Genomic DNA, 14396 nt, shown 5'->3' with positions numbered 1-14396 from the left:
AAGAGGATTACTGTTTACTAGTCCTGGCAAACATTTGAGGTGCAATCTGAAAGTTCCTAACTGGCAGCACAGACTTAAGCAATGGTCATTCCTTAGGCAAGAAGGTTCAGATGTTAAAATACAGGAAATTGAAACGCCTGACTTCCACTGATGGAGGAGGCAGCTCAGTGCCTTAACAACGTGTGTGAATGCACAAACCTGCAGGACTGAAGTCAGTGGCAGTAGCACCAAGGAATTCAATGGAAAAAGCTCAAACTTGCTTAGCAAAAAGTCGTGATCTTTAGTACATGGGGGGTGATGGTAAAAAGGAGCAATGCTTCCTCTTGCAGGTCTCTTGAGTAAAGGGAGGAAGGAAAAGTGAGGTTGTTTAGCAGTAAAAATTCTGGAAAATAATTGGGGGGAGGAAAAGATAGTCATAAAACATCTTTTAATTAAAGTTTTCATCTGATGCTTTCTTTTTCATAGAACTGTGTCAAAGTCTCCACTTAATAGAAATAGAAGGAGCATCTGTCCTTTTAGCACTAGAAGGATTCTGTTTTCTTACAAATGCACTGTTTATTTAAATATTCAGTCACTTCTTCACTTCTTGTACTGTTGGTTTATGATTTTTTGGAAGTTGATGCTGCGACAGCTCCCATGCAAGCCGACGTGTCACAAATTCCTGGAGTTCCCTGAGCCCCAATAGTCCCAGGAGTCCCAGGATCCCCTGGCAGCCCGGGTTCACCCTGAGCACCATCACGGCCATTTTTAGTAATTCCAGGCACACCAGGTGGTCCTAAACAAGAGAGGGGAAAAGAGACATGAAATGTTTCCATCTCTTCTTTTTAAATATCTGTATATATGTGTTGCTTTTAGAGATCTTAATATACTTTGAGTGTCTGTACATCACACTTGTTATGGCCTGTTGAGTACAAGGTGTTTTCAATAAATTTACCCTGAATCTGGAGTGTGTGCTTTGGCTTTTTTATCCCTAATTTGGCCAAGGGATATTTTGGCTCTTTGAGCTCTCAGTTTGCTAACATAGATTAATGCAATTATTTTATGGAAGATTCTAAGACCACAGGGTATAAATATTATAAAATCTTATGGTATAAATTCTGTGGAAGAATTTAAGATAACATGGTTGTAAATATTTTGAAATTTATGAAATTCTATGAAATTCTTTATGAAATTATGAATTTCAGGCTTTATGAAATTCTATGGACAGCCTGATTTTGGTGCCTGCAGTTTATTCATTGTACAGGTGTAATCCCAATTAGAAAAGGTGCTTTAACAGGTGACCAAAATAAAGATTATTCCTCCAAGTTTCTAATAGATATTAATTAATTTGCATAAATTAATCTTGAATCTTTTAATAGAGGAATCATCAGGAAGCAGACACCATCCTTTCCTTTGATCTGGAGAGCCTCAGAGTTGTCACACACCTTTAAATTAGCGACGATAATCTATTGCCATCAACATGCAGAGCTGTCCCTCCTCAGCCTTCACTTCAGTGAAGGAAAATTAAATTATTTCCCCACACTTACCCTGCAGCCCTTGGTCACCATCAGGCCCATCGATACCTTGGCCAACGGGTCCTTTATCTCCCTTCTCACCAGCCTCACCTTGAATCACAAACACAATTTCCACAGTGAGCTGCGCTCTGCACCAGCAGAAGGGAGAGAACAAGAGCAGCTGCAAATGCTCAGGATGCAGCAGCCAGTTCCACCTGGAACTCCAGCAAGGCCTGATCTCTCCCCAGTGCTGAACCCAGCACAAGTTCACGATTTATCTCAGTGGGAATTAAAACAAATTGTTTCACTCTTAACTTGCCTCTGGGTCCGGGGTCACCCAGCTCTCCTGTGGGCCCTCTGTAGCCGGGGGGCCCACGGGGGCCAGGGTGGCCAACGCTGCCCGTGGTGCCAGGGGGACCTGGGGGCCCCGCTGGGCCAGGCCGGCCCGTCATCCCCGGAGCCAGGGGCTTCCTCAGGTTAGCAGCCAGCTGGGCAATTTGCTCTGAAAAACACAATTAAACACTGCATCTCCAACCTTGGCACTCCTCTTTTGGGAAGAACTTCCTGCCACTGCTCTGTCCTGCCACTACTGAATCTGTCCTTTCAGCTGACCTGTAGACTATTGAGTTTCCTTTTACATCTCCACAGATGGAGATTCTAATCATAAATCTGCAGGGTTGATTATTCCTGTTTCTAAAATCCCTTTAAAGGATGTCAATTATTCTAACAAATGACACTTAAATAATTAAACTTCCTGAAGCAAACTTTCAGAGTTTAACCTCATCCCAAATAGGGAATGTAACCTCCAAATGCAAAACAGCCACTTTGAAGAAAGAAGGACACTCCCTGAGGACCTGCTCCAAGGACACGAGGTGCACTGAGGAGAGGTGAAGCTCAGAATGACACAGGTTAGGGCAGGAGGTCTCACACAACACTGGTGCCAAAGCTGCTTTCAGTGCATTTTGACCACTGCCATGATGAATCATTTAAGAATACTAATTTTAGAACACCAGAAGACATCCCCAGCAAGGTGACCTCCTGAATAATTTCCTTACACTAAGGGTCAATGTATTTATTTTTCGTATGAAGACAGAAAATTAACAAATCTCAGGACCATTTTATGTTTAGGATCTACTAATCTGGTAACTAAAGTCAGTTTTCTCTCAGTAATACTCACCATTTATCATTTCCCCACAGAGTTCTCTGATATGTTGTTCACTGGCCTCTTTGCCCTGCAGTTAACAGAAGAATTTATCCTGTAGAAACCTCCTTATCAATAACCAGCCCTGGCAGAAGCTGCAGGACACAAAACACATTTCCAGGAGCTTGGGAAGCAGCACAGGGTCCTGCATGGAGAGCAGGGGGCTCTTTCCCCTCTTCAAAAGGGGGGAAAGAACTTCAGAATTCTGCTGCACAAATGGCAGAGCTTAATTTTAATGTTAGGCCAGATAATTAATCTGGGCTTTATTTGTCCTTATTTTTGCCTGCTGAAATCCAGGACCTGATTTTTTTGGATAGCATCCAAATTGCAGGATCCATTTGTTCACTCCACAGGCTCCCTGAGTGTGCTGCAGAAGCAGCAGGTACTCACAGGGGGTCCAGGTTTTCCTGTGATGCCAGGGACACCCCTGTCCCCCTGGTGACCCATGGGTCCTGGATGTCCTGGGATCCCCGGTGCTCCAGCTGTCCCGTTAGGTCCTTGGACACCTTTTGGACCAAGTTCTCCTCTTTTTCCTGGCTGCAGAGAAGAATAAAAAAGACCAAAATCACTTAAAAAGGAAGTCATGGTCCATTCTTTTCTCCTGGGGGTTAGTTAAGACTTTCTTCAGGTTTCCTGAACTGATCTGGATGATTGGATACATTTCTTACATCCCAGGGGTGTTTTTGCAAATATAGATCATGATAAGAGGAGTCCTTCTGCAGCAAAATTATCAAAAGATTTCAATAGTTTGAATGTCACAACCCTGTACTTTTCCCACAGATTTTCTAGCATGATTGTGAGGAAGGCCTGCTTCTAGGGACTGACAGTAGAACAGAGTTTATTCTGTAGTTATAAAGATGCCATGGTCATGCTTTCTCCTAAATCCTTTGGGGCATGAGCCCCCAGTGTGTGACACTTACCTCTCCTTTTTGGCCAGGGGGTCCAAAGGGACCCTGTCAGAAAGAAAAGGGAAATAAGAAAGAATGATTAATTCAGGAAATGCATATCTGAAGCCCAATCTCCCAAGCTGCTGGGACATGTGCAAGGCTTGGGCTGCCTTCATTTCCCAGCAGGATTGGAGACCTTGGGTGATTTATTCTGACTGACAATAGTGATCCATGGTTTTCTGGACCCCTCTGTTATTTGAGAAGTCAACTCTACTGAATTTAAGGACACCTACCAGCTCTCCTTTGTCACCTGGGAGGCCATCTGCTCCAGCAATGCCCTGAGAGAGAGACCAGAGTTAACACTGCACCTGCAAGGATCACCTGAGGCCTGGATAACCTCAGGGACAGGGGGGCTCTCAGCAGCCACAAGAGGAAATTCTCTCTTCCCAAAGCTGAACTCCACAGGAGCTGTTCCCTGCTGATGAGGGCAGCTGGAATGAGGACTGGGTGCCCTTTGCAACAAGCTGGGACCTGGATGAAAGGCTGAATTCACACAGATGAGAACCATGATGGGTTGGCCATGAAAGACATTCACAGGCTGGCACTGGCATTCCTCAAGCAGGGAACCTAAATTTCATCTCCCCCTGCTCTGTCTCACAGAAAATGTGGGTTTGCAGCCACAGCTGAATGCTGAGTGTCCCTGTTCTCATGGCCTCCTGAGCAGAACAGCTTCATGCCACCCTCAAACTGCAGTGATCTCGTGGTGAGGAACATCCCCTGCACTCCTGGGGACAGGAATGCAAGAGTGGCCAAAGCTCTGGTGACATCCACTGTCCCAGGCAGGCCGGGGACCATCCCTCAGCTGCTCACCCCAGCCAGCAGCAGCCTCAGCAATCTGAGCGTGGCTGGGGTAACACAAATCCCTGCAATCCCTGCCCTGCCCAAGGCAGAGCTGGCTCAGCACAGAGCCCATTGTTAGAGCAGATAATGAACATTGCTGTGGTGACTCCACAGCTTTCCAGAGGAAGTTATCCCAAGACAAACAGAGATCAGGTTGGTCTCTCCCCTTAGCAACAAAACAGAGACCACATTTGTGCTGGTAAACCAAAGCAGCAAGGCTTGCTAGGAAAGTCTTGCTTTCTGCAAGGACACAGTCATGCATTAATGAAAGCCATGTATTTGATGAAAACTGGCCCAAAACCTCATTGCTGACATTAAACCAAGCATGGAAGTTGAACAGCAAAAAGTATAAGATTAAACTAGTCCATTAGCGTGCCAAGCTTGCAGGTTAGGGTGAAATATCCCTCATCAGGCTGAGGAAAAGCTGCACTTCTAAACTTGGGAGGAATTTGATGTGAGGAGCTCCTGCACAGATCCCTGTGGCCACAAAACACACAGCAAGGGCCTGGTGTTGGCATCACAGCATTTTCATGGGTCTCCATTAGAACAGACAACATCTGTGCCAGTGCAGGGAAAATGGGACCAAAGAGGGGTTTGGTTTGTGCTGCAGAATATTTTCATTTGTGGAAGAGAAAGCCGTTTGTGCTGTCAAAGGCTGTGCCTGAGGCGTGGTTTAAATGCCTCTGCTGACAATGGCATGAAAGTTGTCACTTACCTGGTTCCCCTTGGGACCAGGAACACCAACAGGACCCTGAAAATAAGTAAGAGAAGGAAGGCAAATGAGCTCAAACTGTTCCTGTGAATTCCTGGTGTGGTCAGACACTGGCTCAGCAAGGGGTCAGAATCAGTCTCCCAGCTGCCAAGTAAGAGGGAACAAATCTCATTGACACTTCCTAGAAATAAGAAAGGATTTCAGCACCCTGCTAGCTCTGTGACACTCTCCACAGTCCCTGGTTTGTGTTGTGGGACAGTTCCTCAGCCTGTGATGTGAGGAGGAGCTTGGATTTACTTGTGGTATAAAACAGACAAGAATATTTTCATACCACAAGGGCAAAAAGCCAAGATGTTTTTTCAAGGCTTTATTAGACTGTCAGTTTTCCTAGGATTTAGAATTAGGTGCTCCTGATTTAAAGATTCATGGAACAACACGGCCATTTGAATAAAAAACATTTAGATAATGAACTGATTATCACCTCAGGAATAATCCAGGCAATTTGGAAAGTCCTTCCATCTTTATCTACCTGACATTCACAGAGAGGACATGAGACATTTTTAGCCCTATTTATGATTTTTCTGCTCCACAGAGCAGAGCCAACAAGGAGTTCAGGAGAACCTCAGATTTTTTTCTCTACTGCAAAATCTACATGTGAAATTCAGCCATTTTACCCTTCAAGCAGGATTTCTACAGCACACTCATCAATCTGGCATCTGCAAACTGATCTTTTTTTTATTAACTAGATCTAGACATGGCTCAGCAGAACAATCTTTGAGGAGGACAAACACACAACAAGGACATTTCATTTTGCTCAATTCAAGCACTAAGTTAAAAGAGGGGGGATTTTTATTAATAAAAATAACTCAGAAAAAACAGACAACAGAATGTAGAAATGAAAGAGTGGCTAAAACTGTTTATAACACCTGTTTTATGTTTGCTGATGGCAAAAACAATATATTCCTTTCTGAACATTTTCATCTCAATTTTATATCCCTGACTTCACAGGGGCTCAAGGCTCCATGAAAGTTTATGGCAATAAAACACAGATCAGCCACCAAAGACCAAACCCTGCAAGGAACATTCCCTTAAAGACAAGCTTAGCCCAGAGGACTTGCATTCAAAACTCCAGCTCACTGCAGTGGTAATTCCTAGCAGCAGGAACAAGGAGTTCAGGACTGCCAGCCCCACGTCTCCCCACGTTTCATCTGATCAGTTCAACAAAACTCATGGTTTTGGCCAAGCATTTCGTGCTCCAGCAGGGAGAGAGGCAATGCCCCAGGTTGCTGCTGGCATCCAGAATCCTCAGGAATTTGATCATAATAAAAATCCTTGGGAAAAATATTTGTCTATTGCTGCCTCAGCAACAACAGCCCAACCTTCCCCTCCCCATATCCCACTCCAGCAGGATGTCTGATGGATTTTATCTCAACACTATTGTGTATCTTACAGTCAAATGCACTAAACCTCTCGTATTTTTCATGCTAGCAAACACATTTACTGAAATGCTGGTTCATATTCCTGACCACAGTCAGCCCAAGGACTGTGAAAAAGCCTGGGAGGACTCAGTTAGCTCGGGCATGAGGGGATTTTTCTTTTTTCACCCAAAAGTCTCAATTGATTTCAGGAGATTTTGATGAGTTGGCTGCAGCTGGGATGGGGTAATTGCATCAATCCTGTGTGTGCAGTTCTCCTCTTTACCCACGTCAGGACCAGCAGTAAAGCAAGCCCAGGGCAGATCTCTGGGTTCTTTGTGTGTCCCCAGCAGCTGCCACCACCCCCAGCAGCACGGGCTGTTTGTTTGGGCTATAAAAACACAACCTGAGGGTTTAGGATCAACCCAGCCCCACCACCACAGTCACCACTAAACCTTGTCCTCAAGGGCCACATCCACACCTTGTCTGAACATTTCCAGGGATGGTGACTCCACCACTTCCATGGGCAGCCTGTTCCAATGCTTTACAACCCTTTCTGTGAAAAAAATTCTTAATATCTAACCCAAACCTCCCCCAGTGCAGCTTGAGGCTGTTTCCTCTCATTCTGAGCACCCAACAGTCACACCTTAGAGTAACTACACTGAATTTCAGAGCCAGAAATAAAACCTAGATTATTTTTTATTGCTTTAAGCACAACGTTTTCTCTCCCTCTTTTTGGAGCAGCTCCCTGGGTACTTCATGCAGGGGCCTCTTCCCCTCTGAATTTTTCACCACAGCAAAGCCCTGAATGCAGTCAAGAGCCCCACAGCTCCACAATAACACTCCTGTTTCACACTTCCAGCCCACTGACACTCCAAAAGGCTTTTTCAAACCTGCCTGGAGCCAGCACAGAAGGGCCATTGTGGAACCCCTGTGGTGCTGCTGCAGTTGCTTACACAGAAAGCAACTTAAAGGGTTTTTTTAAGAAAACCTTTCACCTTAAAGCTGGGGAGGAGGGAGCTGGTGAACACATGGCTCCTGTTCTCCTGCAAGCTCCCAACAAGTGCTGTTCACTTTGCCCTGATGGCCTTTTTCAAATGAGAATGAACTCATTTAAATAAAAAGTCACATTTATTGTGAGGTGGGATGCCCAGGTGTTTTGCTGTTCAGAAAGAAAAGTCACTGATAAAACTGTAATTTAAAAAAAAAAACCCAGAGAGTCTAATCAAGCATTCATGAATCAGCTCTCTTGTGCTCCTGGCTTTGGTGGAATCAGTGTGAAAACAGGGAAAAATCCCAAACACTCTTCATTCTGGCTAGGAAAGGGCCTGAAATTTGCTTTTAAACAATCCATCCTGTCTAAAAAGAGTGGGAGTCTCTGAAGTGAAACAGCAACCAGGAACAGAGGGGACAGGGTGCATGAGTCTGACTTGGGCAGCTCAGGGGAGGGCCTGGGACACCCAACACTCATCAGCTACAGCAGGTTTTGGGCCCCATGAGGCCCTAAATTCCCATCCCAAACAGGAATCAGCCCCAGGGGTCTGTCCTTACCCTGTCTCCTGTCTCTCCTCGGATCCCAGTCGGGCCAGGAAGGCCAGGCTCACCACTGGCACCTTTGGGCCCCTGTTGGGAAAACAGAAAAAAAAAAAAGATACAGCTTACAGTGCCAGAAACCCCGCACCCTTCCACACCCTGGAAGTTCACCAGTCTCCATAACCTGTTCAGAAAGGTTATTTTTGGATGACCTCTCTCCCTTTTCCTCCAGGACCTGGGCACCACTTGTGTTGGTTGGTACAACTCATTCCACAGCCAAGGTCAGGCACGTGCCAAGGTGCTCCAACCTTTGGCTTGGCTCTTTCATTCATAAACCTCTTAAAATTAATAAACCTTGGATATCTGTGGTGCCACCAAGTGATGCTCCCCTCGACCAGTGCCAGTGAGGAGTGGAGGTCCCACACCCCCGGAGAAGGGAGGGAGAAATATTGGAGACCCCAGAGCAGCAAAAGGGAGGAGGAGTTCCCTGAACAAATACAGGCACGGAGCAGACCAGATCAAGCAGAAATTGAGGTGTCTTTACAAAGATCAAACTCAAAAAATGATAAAACAATTTGGGTTGGAAGGGACCTCAAAACTCAGCGTGTTCCATCACCTGCCACAGGCTGGGACAATTTCCACCAGAGCAGGGTGGACAGGGCTCCATCCAGCCTTTGGGCACTGCCAGGGATGGGGCAGGCACAGCTTCAATGGGCGCCCTGTGCCAGGGAACAGGCTCAAAGCTCAACCCCTCCCTCTGCAAACAAACACTGAACAGAAACTGCCCCTGCAGGCAGCTTGTCTGGCCTCGTGCCCTTTCTACCATCCCGTGGCAATGAGGGTGTCACACTGGTTCTATGGAAAGACATTTCTTCCTTTCCCTCTCTGCCATCACCCACCTGCCAGAGGTGTGCAGAGAACACCGACCTGCCAAACCACAATGCCCAGAATTTCCCCTCTCATCCCACTCACCTGGAAACCTCGGACCCCACGGGCTCCTACGGGGCCCTGGAGACCCAGTGGTCCCTGCAAAGAGAGAGAGCAGCTTTGGTGAGGAGCTCCAGGGCCAGCTCAGCCAGTTGTGTCATTGAACTGGCAGAGTGAGCAGCCCCGTGCTGCTGAACCACTGCAAAGTGGGGCTTGGTGCTGGCTGGGCTTTGCTAATTGCATTGTTATTAACAGAAAGGCTCATTTGGATAATCAATGCTTAGGAACATACCACACTCATGAGCAGCAGAGATCAGGGACAGCAAAAAGTGGCAGCATGACAGAGCATGGACAACATCCATTAGAGGGATCTGCTGTCCCAATATTATGCTTTTAACTGATTGCAAGGAACTGCTGCAAAACATGTGCTGCAGGCCCTTGGAAATGATAAATGGGAATTGAATCCATTTGCTTGGACAGCCTTGGTTCCAGCAATGTGCAAAAGGCAGCAGTTGGTGCTGTCAGAGCTGAGGTTTTTAGGAGCTCACCAGACTCAGAACATGAACATTACCATTAGGAGTCTCTATTGCTTTCTCCTGAGAAAAATCACATATCCAATAAAGATCTTGGATGGAAAAAAAAAAAAAAAGTAAGTAATTTAGACATTTAAATCTCATTTTGTAAACTGTCTTCTTGAAATAGATGCCTTCAGCAAGCTTCTGTCACGAGGCAGGGCTGCAGCTTTGGCTCCTTTCAGTGCCATCCCTGCTGGGTGGAGCATTCAGGGACACAAATAAAACTCAGACTGGCCACTGACATGAAGCAGCATCACCCTCAAAAAGCTGAACAGATGCTCAGGTATTTTTCTGGTTACCACTTTGTTTTCTGCTTGTAATTCAGTAAGGAACTTTGACAGTTATAAATACAAAGTTTTAGGAAAGTTGAGTTAAATTGCATCAAAAATGACTCTGCTGAGCTGCTGGTGGGAGCTGGAGGGGCCTGACAGGTTCTGAGAAACCCTGGGTACTCAGAGCTAAAAAAATCCTAAATTGTTTTGAGCCAAACAGCCTTAACAGTGGAAAAATCTTGCACCTCTCATGGAACAGCTCAGCCTTAACTAATAAATTATGATTCTAATAAAACAAATCAGAAATGAGAAGCCCAGGTTAGACAAAACCATGGGTTCAGCTGCAACTGCACCCCTGTCAAAACTCTGCACCACCACAATTAGCTCGACTGCTTTTGCTTTTTGGCTGTAATAATGTGGTACCTTTTGTGAGGCCAGCCACTTAGATGAAAAATTGCAGACATAAAAGCAAACATTATTAATACAGGTTATTTCTAAAGCTGATTTCCCTCTCCTTGGAAGTTTAAGCAGCAGCTGCCCACAAACAATAAATCATGCAGTTCAATTTCTTCCAAGTGGCACGTACCAGAAATCATATTAGACTTGCTGTAGGCTCCTGGATTTCAAAATGAGATTAAGATGGGGGGAAAAAAGAAAAGAAAAAGAAAAAAAAAACCCAACAAAATCACTAGAAGATCCAACCCCAGCAGCACTAGCTGGGGAGTGATAACATGAAAAGATACCCAAACATTTTTAGTATTGGGAACAAAATGAGGGTTTTACCCTCCTGATATGATTTGTTCTCATCTCTGCCATGGAGCAGGGACGCAGCAGGGAGCCATGCAGTTATTCCCAGTTGTGCTGAATGCATGGCTGCAGGTTTACAGGGAATCCCTCTCCACTGCTCCAAGGAAGGGGATGCAGGGCTGGGGAGGATTTCAGGTCTCATGTGCTGGTGGCAAAGTCCACTGCAACAACTTCCCAGGGAGCTCTGCATCGCCCGTGCCTCACTTCAGCACGGGCAGAACCTTCTCACCCTGTGTAAGGAGGGGCTTGGGGGCTGTCCAGGCTCTCCTGCCAGACTGTGGCAGCCCCACAGACCTCGTGGGCAGCTGCAGTTTGCTCTGCCCAGCGAAATGGGAGGGCTCACTTGGCATCTGCACAGAGCTGTCAGTGAGAGCAGGATCTGACCCAGCTTGGGGGAGGAATTTCTCTGCTGCCAAAGCTCCCCAGAGACACCACTGAGAGAGAAAGTGGCCTTTTACTGTGGCCAGAGAGTCACCCCCCCACACAAACCCTGCTTTGGCACCTCTCTGCTTTGCAGCCAGCTCTGTACTTACGGTTGCTCCTCTGGGTCCTGGCAGGCCTCTCTCACCAGGAATGCCAACGTCGCCCTGGCAGGGACACCAAAGTCAGCTGTGGTATTTAGGAGCCACAAATCCACCCTTCCCACCCCACTGGGGCATATTCCTGGATCCCAGGCTGCTCAGTCCCAGACTCCTGCCCCACTGGCCCATCTGCCAGCCCACAGCTGGTGGGCTTTGCCCAGCACCCTGCCCAGCTCCCTGCTAGCTCCACGCCAGTGTGGGATGCCTGGAGTGCTCAGTCCCATGGGATTGCAGGTGCTGCAGCACTGGAAGCTTTATTTATGCAAGGGAGCAGCACGTGAGCTCCAGCTCCCCAGTTTGGTGTCATCTCCCCAGCAGAGCCCATGCTGAGTGGAAATGTGGGGCACTTACAGGGATGCCTGGCTCTCCAGAGGGACCTGCCTCTCCCGTCTCTCCAGGGCTGCCCTGCAGAGCACAAAGCAAACACTCAGTTAGGGCATCACTCCAGGCAGGCATTTCTGTCCTACCTGAGGCAGCAAAAGGAGGAGGGAGTTAAAACCCGGATCAGGAAATAAAAACAGATTTAAGTTGTTACAGTTTTAAGGCAAAGCTCACAGCACCAGAGAACAGGTGAGCTGCATACTTTGTCCTGGCACCAGTGACCAGGGAGGGCTGCCAGCCCCAGGGCAGTGTCCCCATGTCCTGTGTGAGACAGGGATGCCAGGACATCCCCTCACATTCACCCTGCACCACCTTCCTGCAGCGTGCTCTCCTCCCTGAGGATTAGCAGCAATAATGATGCAGAGGGAAAAATTCATAAAGGACAGGGACAGGGCAAAAAAAAGACACCTCAGAACAGCTTTGTGCTGGACTGCTTTGGTCTGCTGAGGTTTTCTTTTATCTCACAGGTAGGTGTCAATCTAAAGCTCCATGGAAAGTTTTTGTCCTGAGGTGAGGAACAATCTGCAGAAGGCAAGATGAGATCATTGTGCTCCTGCTGGTGCTCAGCCTTTTGATTCCCAAAGATGAAGCCTCCTCCTGGGGCTCTGACAAAAGGATGAGGTTCACTAAACCACTGGTGACTCTCCTTTACTGAACCAGGTGCCAGCCCAGTTATTTTACCTAAATCCTGCTCTTCAGCCCCAGCAGAAATACAGGAACCATCACTTTGGGGTAAGTCCTCCCAATCCCCCAAGGCTAAAAAGTCTTGCTGTGACCAGTTTCCCCCCCAGACCCCTTCATTAGAGAGATTCACTCACTGGTTCACCCTTCGAGCCTTTAATACCTGCTCTTCCAGGCAGACCCTGAAAAAAAAAGGTGTTAAAGCAATGTCAGAAGAAGTGAAGATATTAAATTTGTTATTCTGGTCTGATCTGACACACAAAGAGTGACCATTGCTTAAAGCAATGGAGGGTTTAAACTTCTGCAGCTTTCACTGTGAAAATGATGACTTCAATGTCTCTCCTGCTGCCCTTGCAGCCCCATGAACACTAATCCTTGGCATGAGAGCAAAGAGCAGGAAAATACAAATAGACCAGCAGCAGCAACATTTTGCACAGCAGAAACCTCACTCCAGGGGTGTTCAGAATATTCTGTAAGTGCAGGAAGAAAGGAATACTTCGTCTCTTTTAAATAGTTGGAAGTCTGGAGAGATGAAACATTTTGCCAATAAGCACTGGAGTAAGGCAGGGACAGAGCTCAGGATATTATATCCCAGATCTTATTTCCCTCCATAAGGGATGCACATCAGTGGGATGTGAAAGAGAAAATCCCTCTCAAGTTTAGAGTTTAAAGTGTCAGAGAAGCCAACAGCCAGGGAATTACTGTGTGATGCTGCTCCAGGTGTTCTCCAATCCTGCCTGGCACACTCCTGCCCTGTCTGCATGGTGGGAAAAGTGCATTTCCTCTTGGCTTAACTGAGCTCCTTGTGAAACAAGGCACAGAACGACCCTCCCCTGCCCCAGGAAGGATCTCTGCAGGCACCCTGAGCTGCTGGCACCCCCAGAGGTGGCAGGTCCTGCTCCATACTCACGGGAAGTCCATTTGGCCCCTTCTCTCCGGGAGCACCCATGGGAGCTGCGTCACCCTGCGGATAGGGAGAGGTTAGGAGGGATCCTGCAGCACTGGGAAATGGCCTGGCACGGGCAGGGGACACAGTCCCAAACAGGACTTGTGCTTTTCTCCCTCCCTGGATGCACAGGACCAAGAGCTGTTGTGTCTAGAGCAGCGAGCACCCACTGCAGGAGCTCCCAGGTGTTTCCCTGCTCCCTGCAGCTCCCTGGCAGCACAGTTCAATCTTCCTGCAGGGGCACTCCTCAAGAACCAGGCCACCAGCACCTGACACATTTTGTCTCCAGGTAAAATCAACTCTGTCAGCAGCTCTGAAAAGGCATCTCTGAAGGCCTGGAGGAACCACTAAATCCAGGGGCAAAGCTGGGCTTACATCATTCGTGCACCTTACTTCTTTAGGGAATTCCCTCGGGGTTAACCGACAGGAGAATCTCCCTCTCCTTCACTAGTGATAATATTAGAACACTTTTTAGAAGGAAAAGCTTTCCAGACAAGCTTCTTGAGGAGCATCAGTGGCTTTGCAGCACTCCCAGCACACCTCAGGACCTTCCCTGCAGTGTTTAGGCAGGACTTTACAAACCTTCTCACCATCGAGTCCAGGAGCTCCATCCCGCCCGTCCTTGCCAGGCATTCCCTGCAAACATGGACAGCACACCTTTAGGGCAGCAGGAGGCTCTGCGGTTTGCAAAATACATTCCCATCAAAGCAGCTTTTGGCAACGAGTCCAGCTCCAGTTGTACTGGGAGGTTTTCATTAACAGCAGTACAACTATGGCTCAGTCCAGCTGGGTTTACACAGAGACCCCAGGGCAGAAGCTTGACAGCAAAGGAGGCATGAAGCAGCTTTTTTCCTGCTGTGTTTTATCTCCTCATCTGCAAGCAAGGCAAACAGCAAGACCTGCATCCTGCTCTATTGACTTACAGGTTCTCCTATGAACCCACGAGCCCCTGGGTTTCCTTTTGGTCCAGGTTTACCCTAGGAAACAACAACAAATCCTTTGTTAACCATCGTAGAGCTGAAGAACAGCCAACAAAGACAAGACTCAGATTCTGTAGGGACATTTCATTCCATTTCAGCTGGGTC

At 47.3% G+C, this 14396-nt stretch overlaps 1 protein-coding gene across 1 annotated transcript in view; it reads right to left on the bottom strand.

The window, feature by feature from the left end:
• Nucleotides 1-584: 584 nt before the first annotated feature.
• The window catches only part of COL9A3 (collagen type IX alpha 3 chain), a 32333-nt gene continuing 18521 nt past the window's right edge, over nt 585-14396 (bottom strand). Inside the window, exons 17-32 of the mRNA XM_063404310.1 lie at nt 14235-14288; nt 13894-13947; nt 13276-13329; nt 12503-12547; nt 11655-11708; nt 11256-11309; nt 9114-9167; nt 8160-8231; nt 5197-5232; nt 3875-3919; nt 3615-3647; nt 3085-3231; nt 2671-2725; nt 1813-1995; nt 1527-1604; nt 585-775 (exon numbers count right to left, since the gene is read on the bottom strand). Of these exons, the coding sequence (XP_063260380.1) occupies nt 600-775; nt 1527-1604; nt 1813-1995; nt 2671-2725; nt 3085-3231; nt 3615-3647; nt 3875-3919; nt 5197-5232; nt 8160-8231; nt 9114-9167; nt 11256-11309; nt 11655-11708; nt 12503-12547; nt 13276-13329; nt 13894-13947; nt 14235-14288 (1194 nt within the window). The 3' untranslated portion in view covers nt 585-599. The remainder of the gene's footprint in view (nt 776-1526; nt 1605-1812; nt 1996-2670; nt 2726-3084; nt 3232-3614; nt 3648-3874; nt 3920-5196; nt 5233-8159; nt 8232-9113; nt 9168-11255; nt 11310-11654; nt 11709-12502; nt 12548-13275; nt 13330-13893; nt 13948-14234; nt 14289-14396) is intronic.

Source organism: Prinia subflava, chromosome 8, assembly GCF_021018805.1.
Source record: "Prinia subflava isolate CZ2003 ecotype Zambia chromosome 8, Cam_Psub_1.2, whole genome shotgun sequence".
NCBI lineage: Eukaryota > Metazoa > Chordata > Aves > Passeriformes > Cisticolidae > Prinia > Prinia subflava.
The sequence above is the reverse complement of the archived record's forward strand: the minus strand, read 5'-3'. Positions and strand labels throughout refer to the sequence as shown.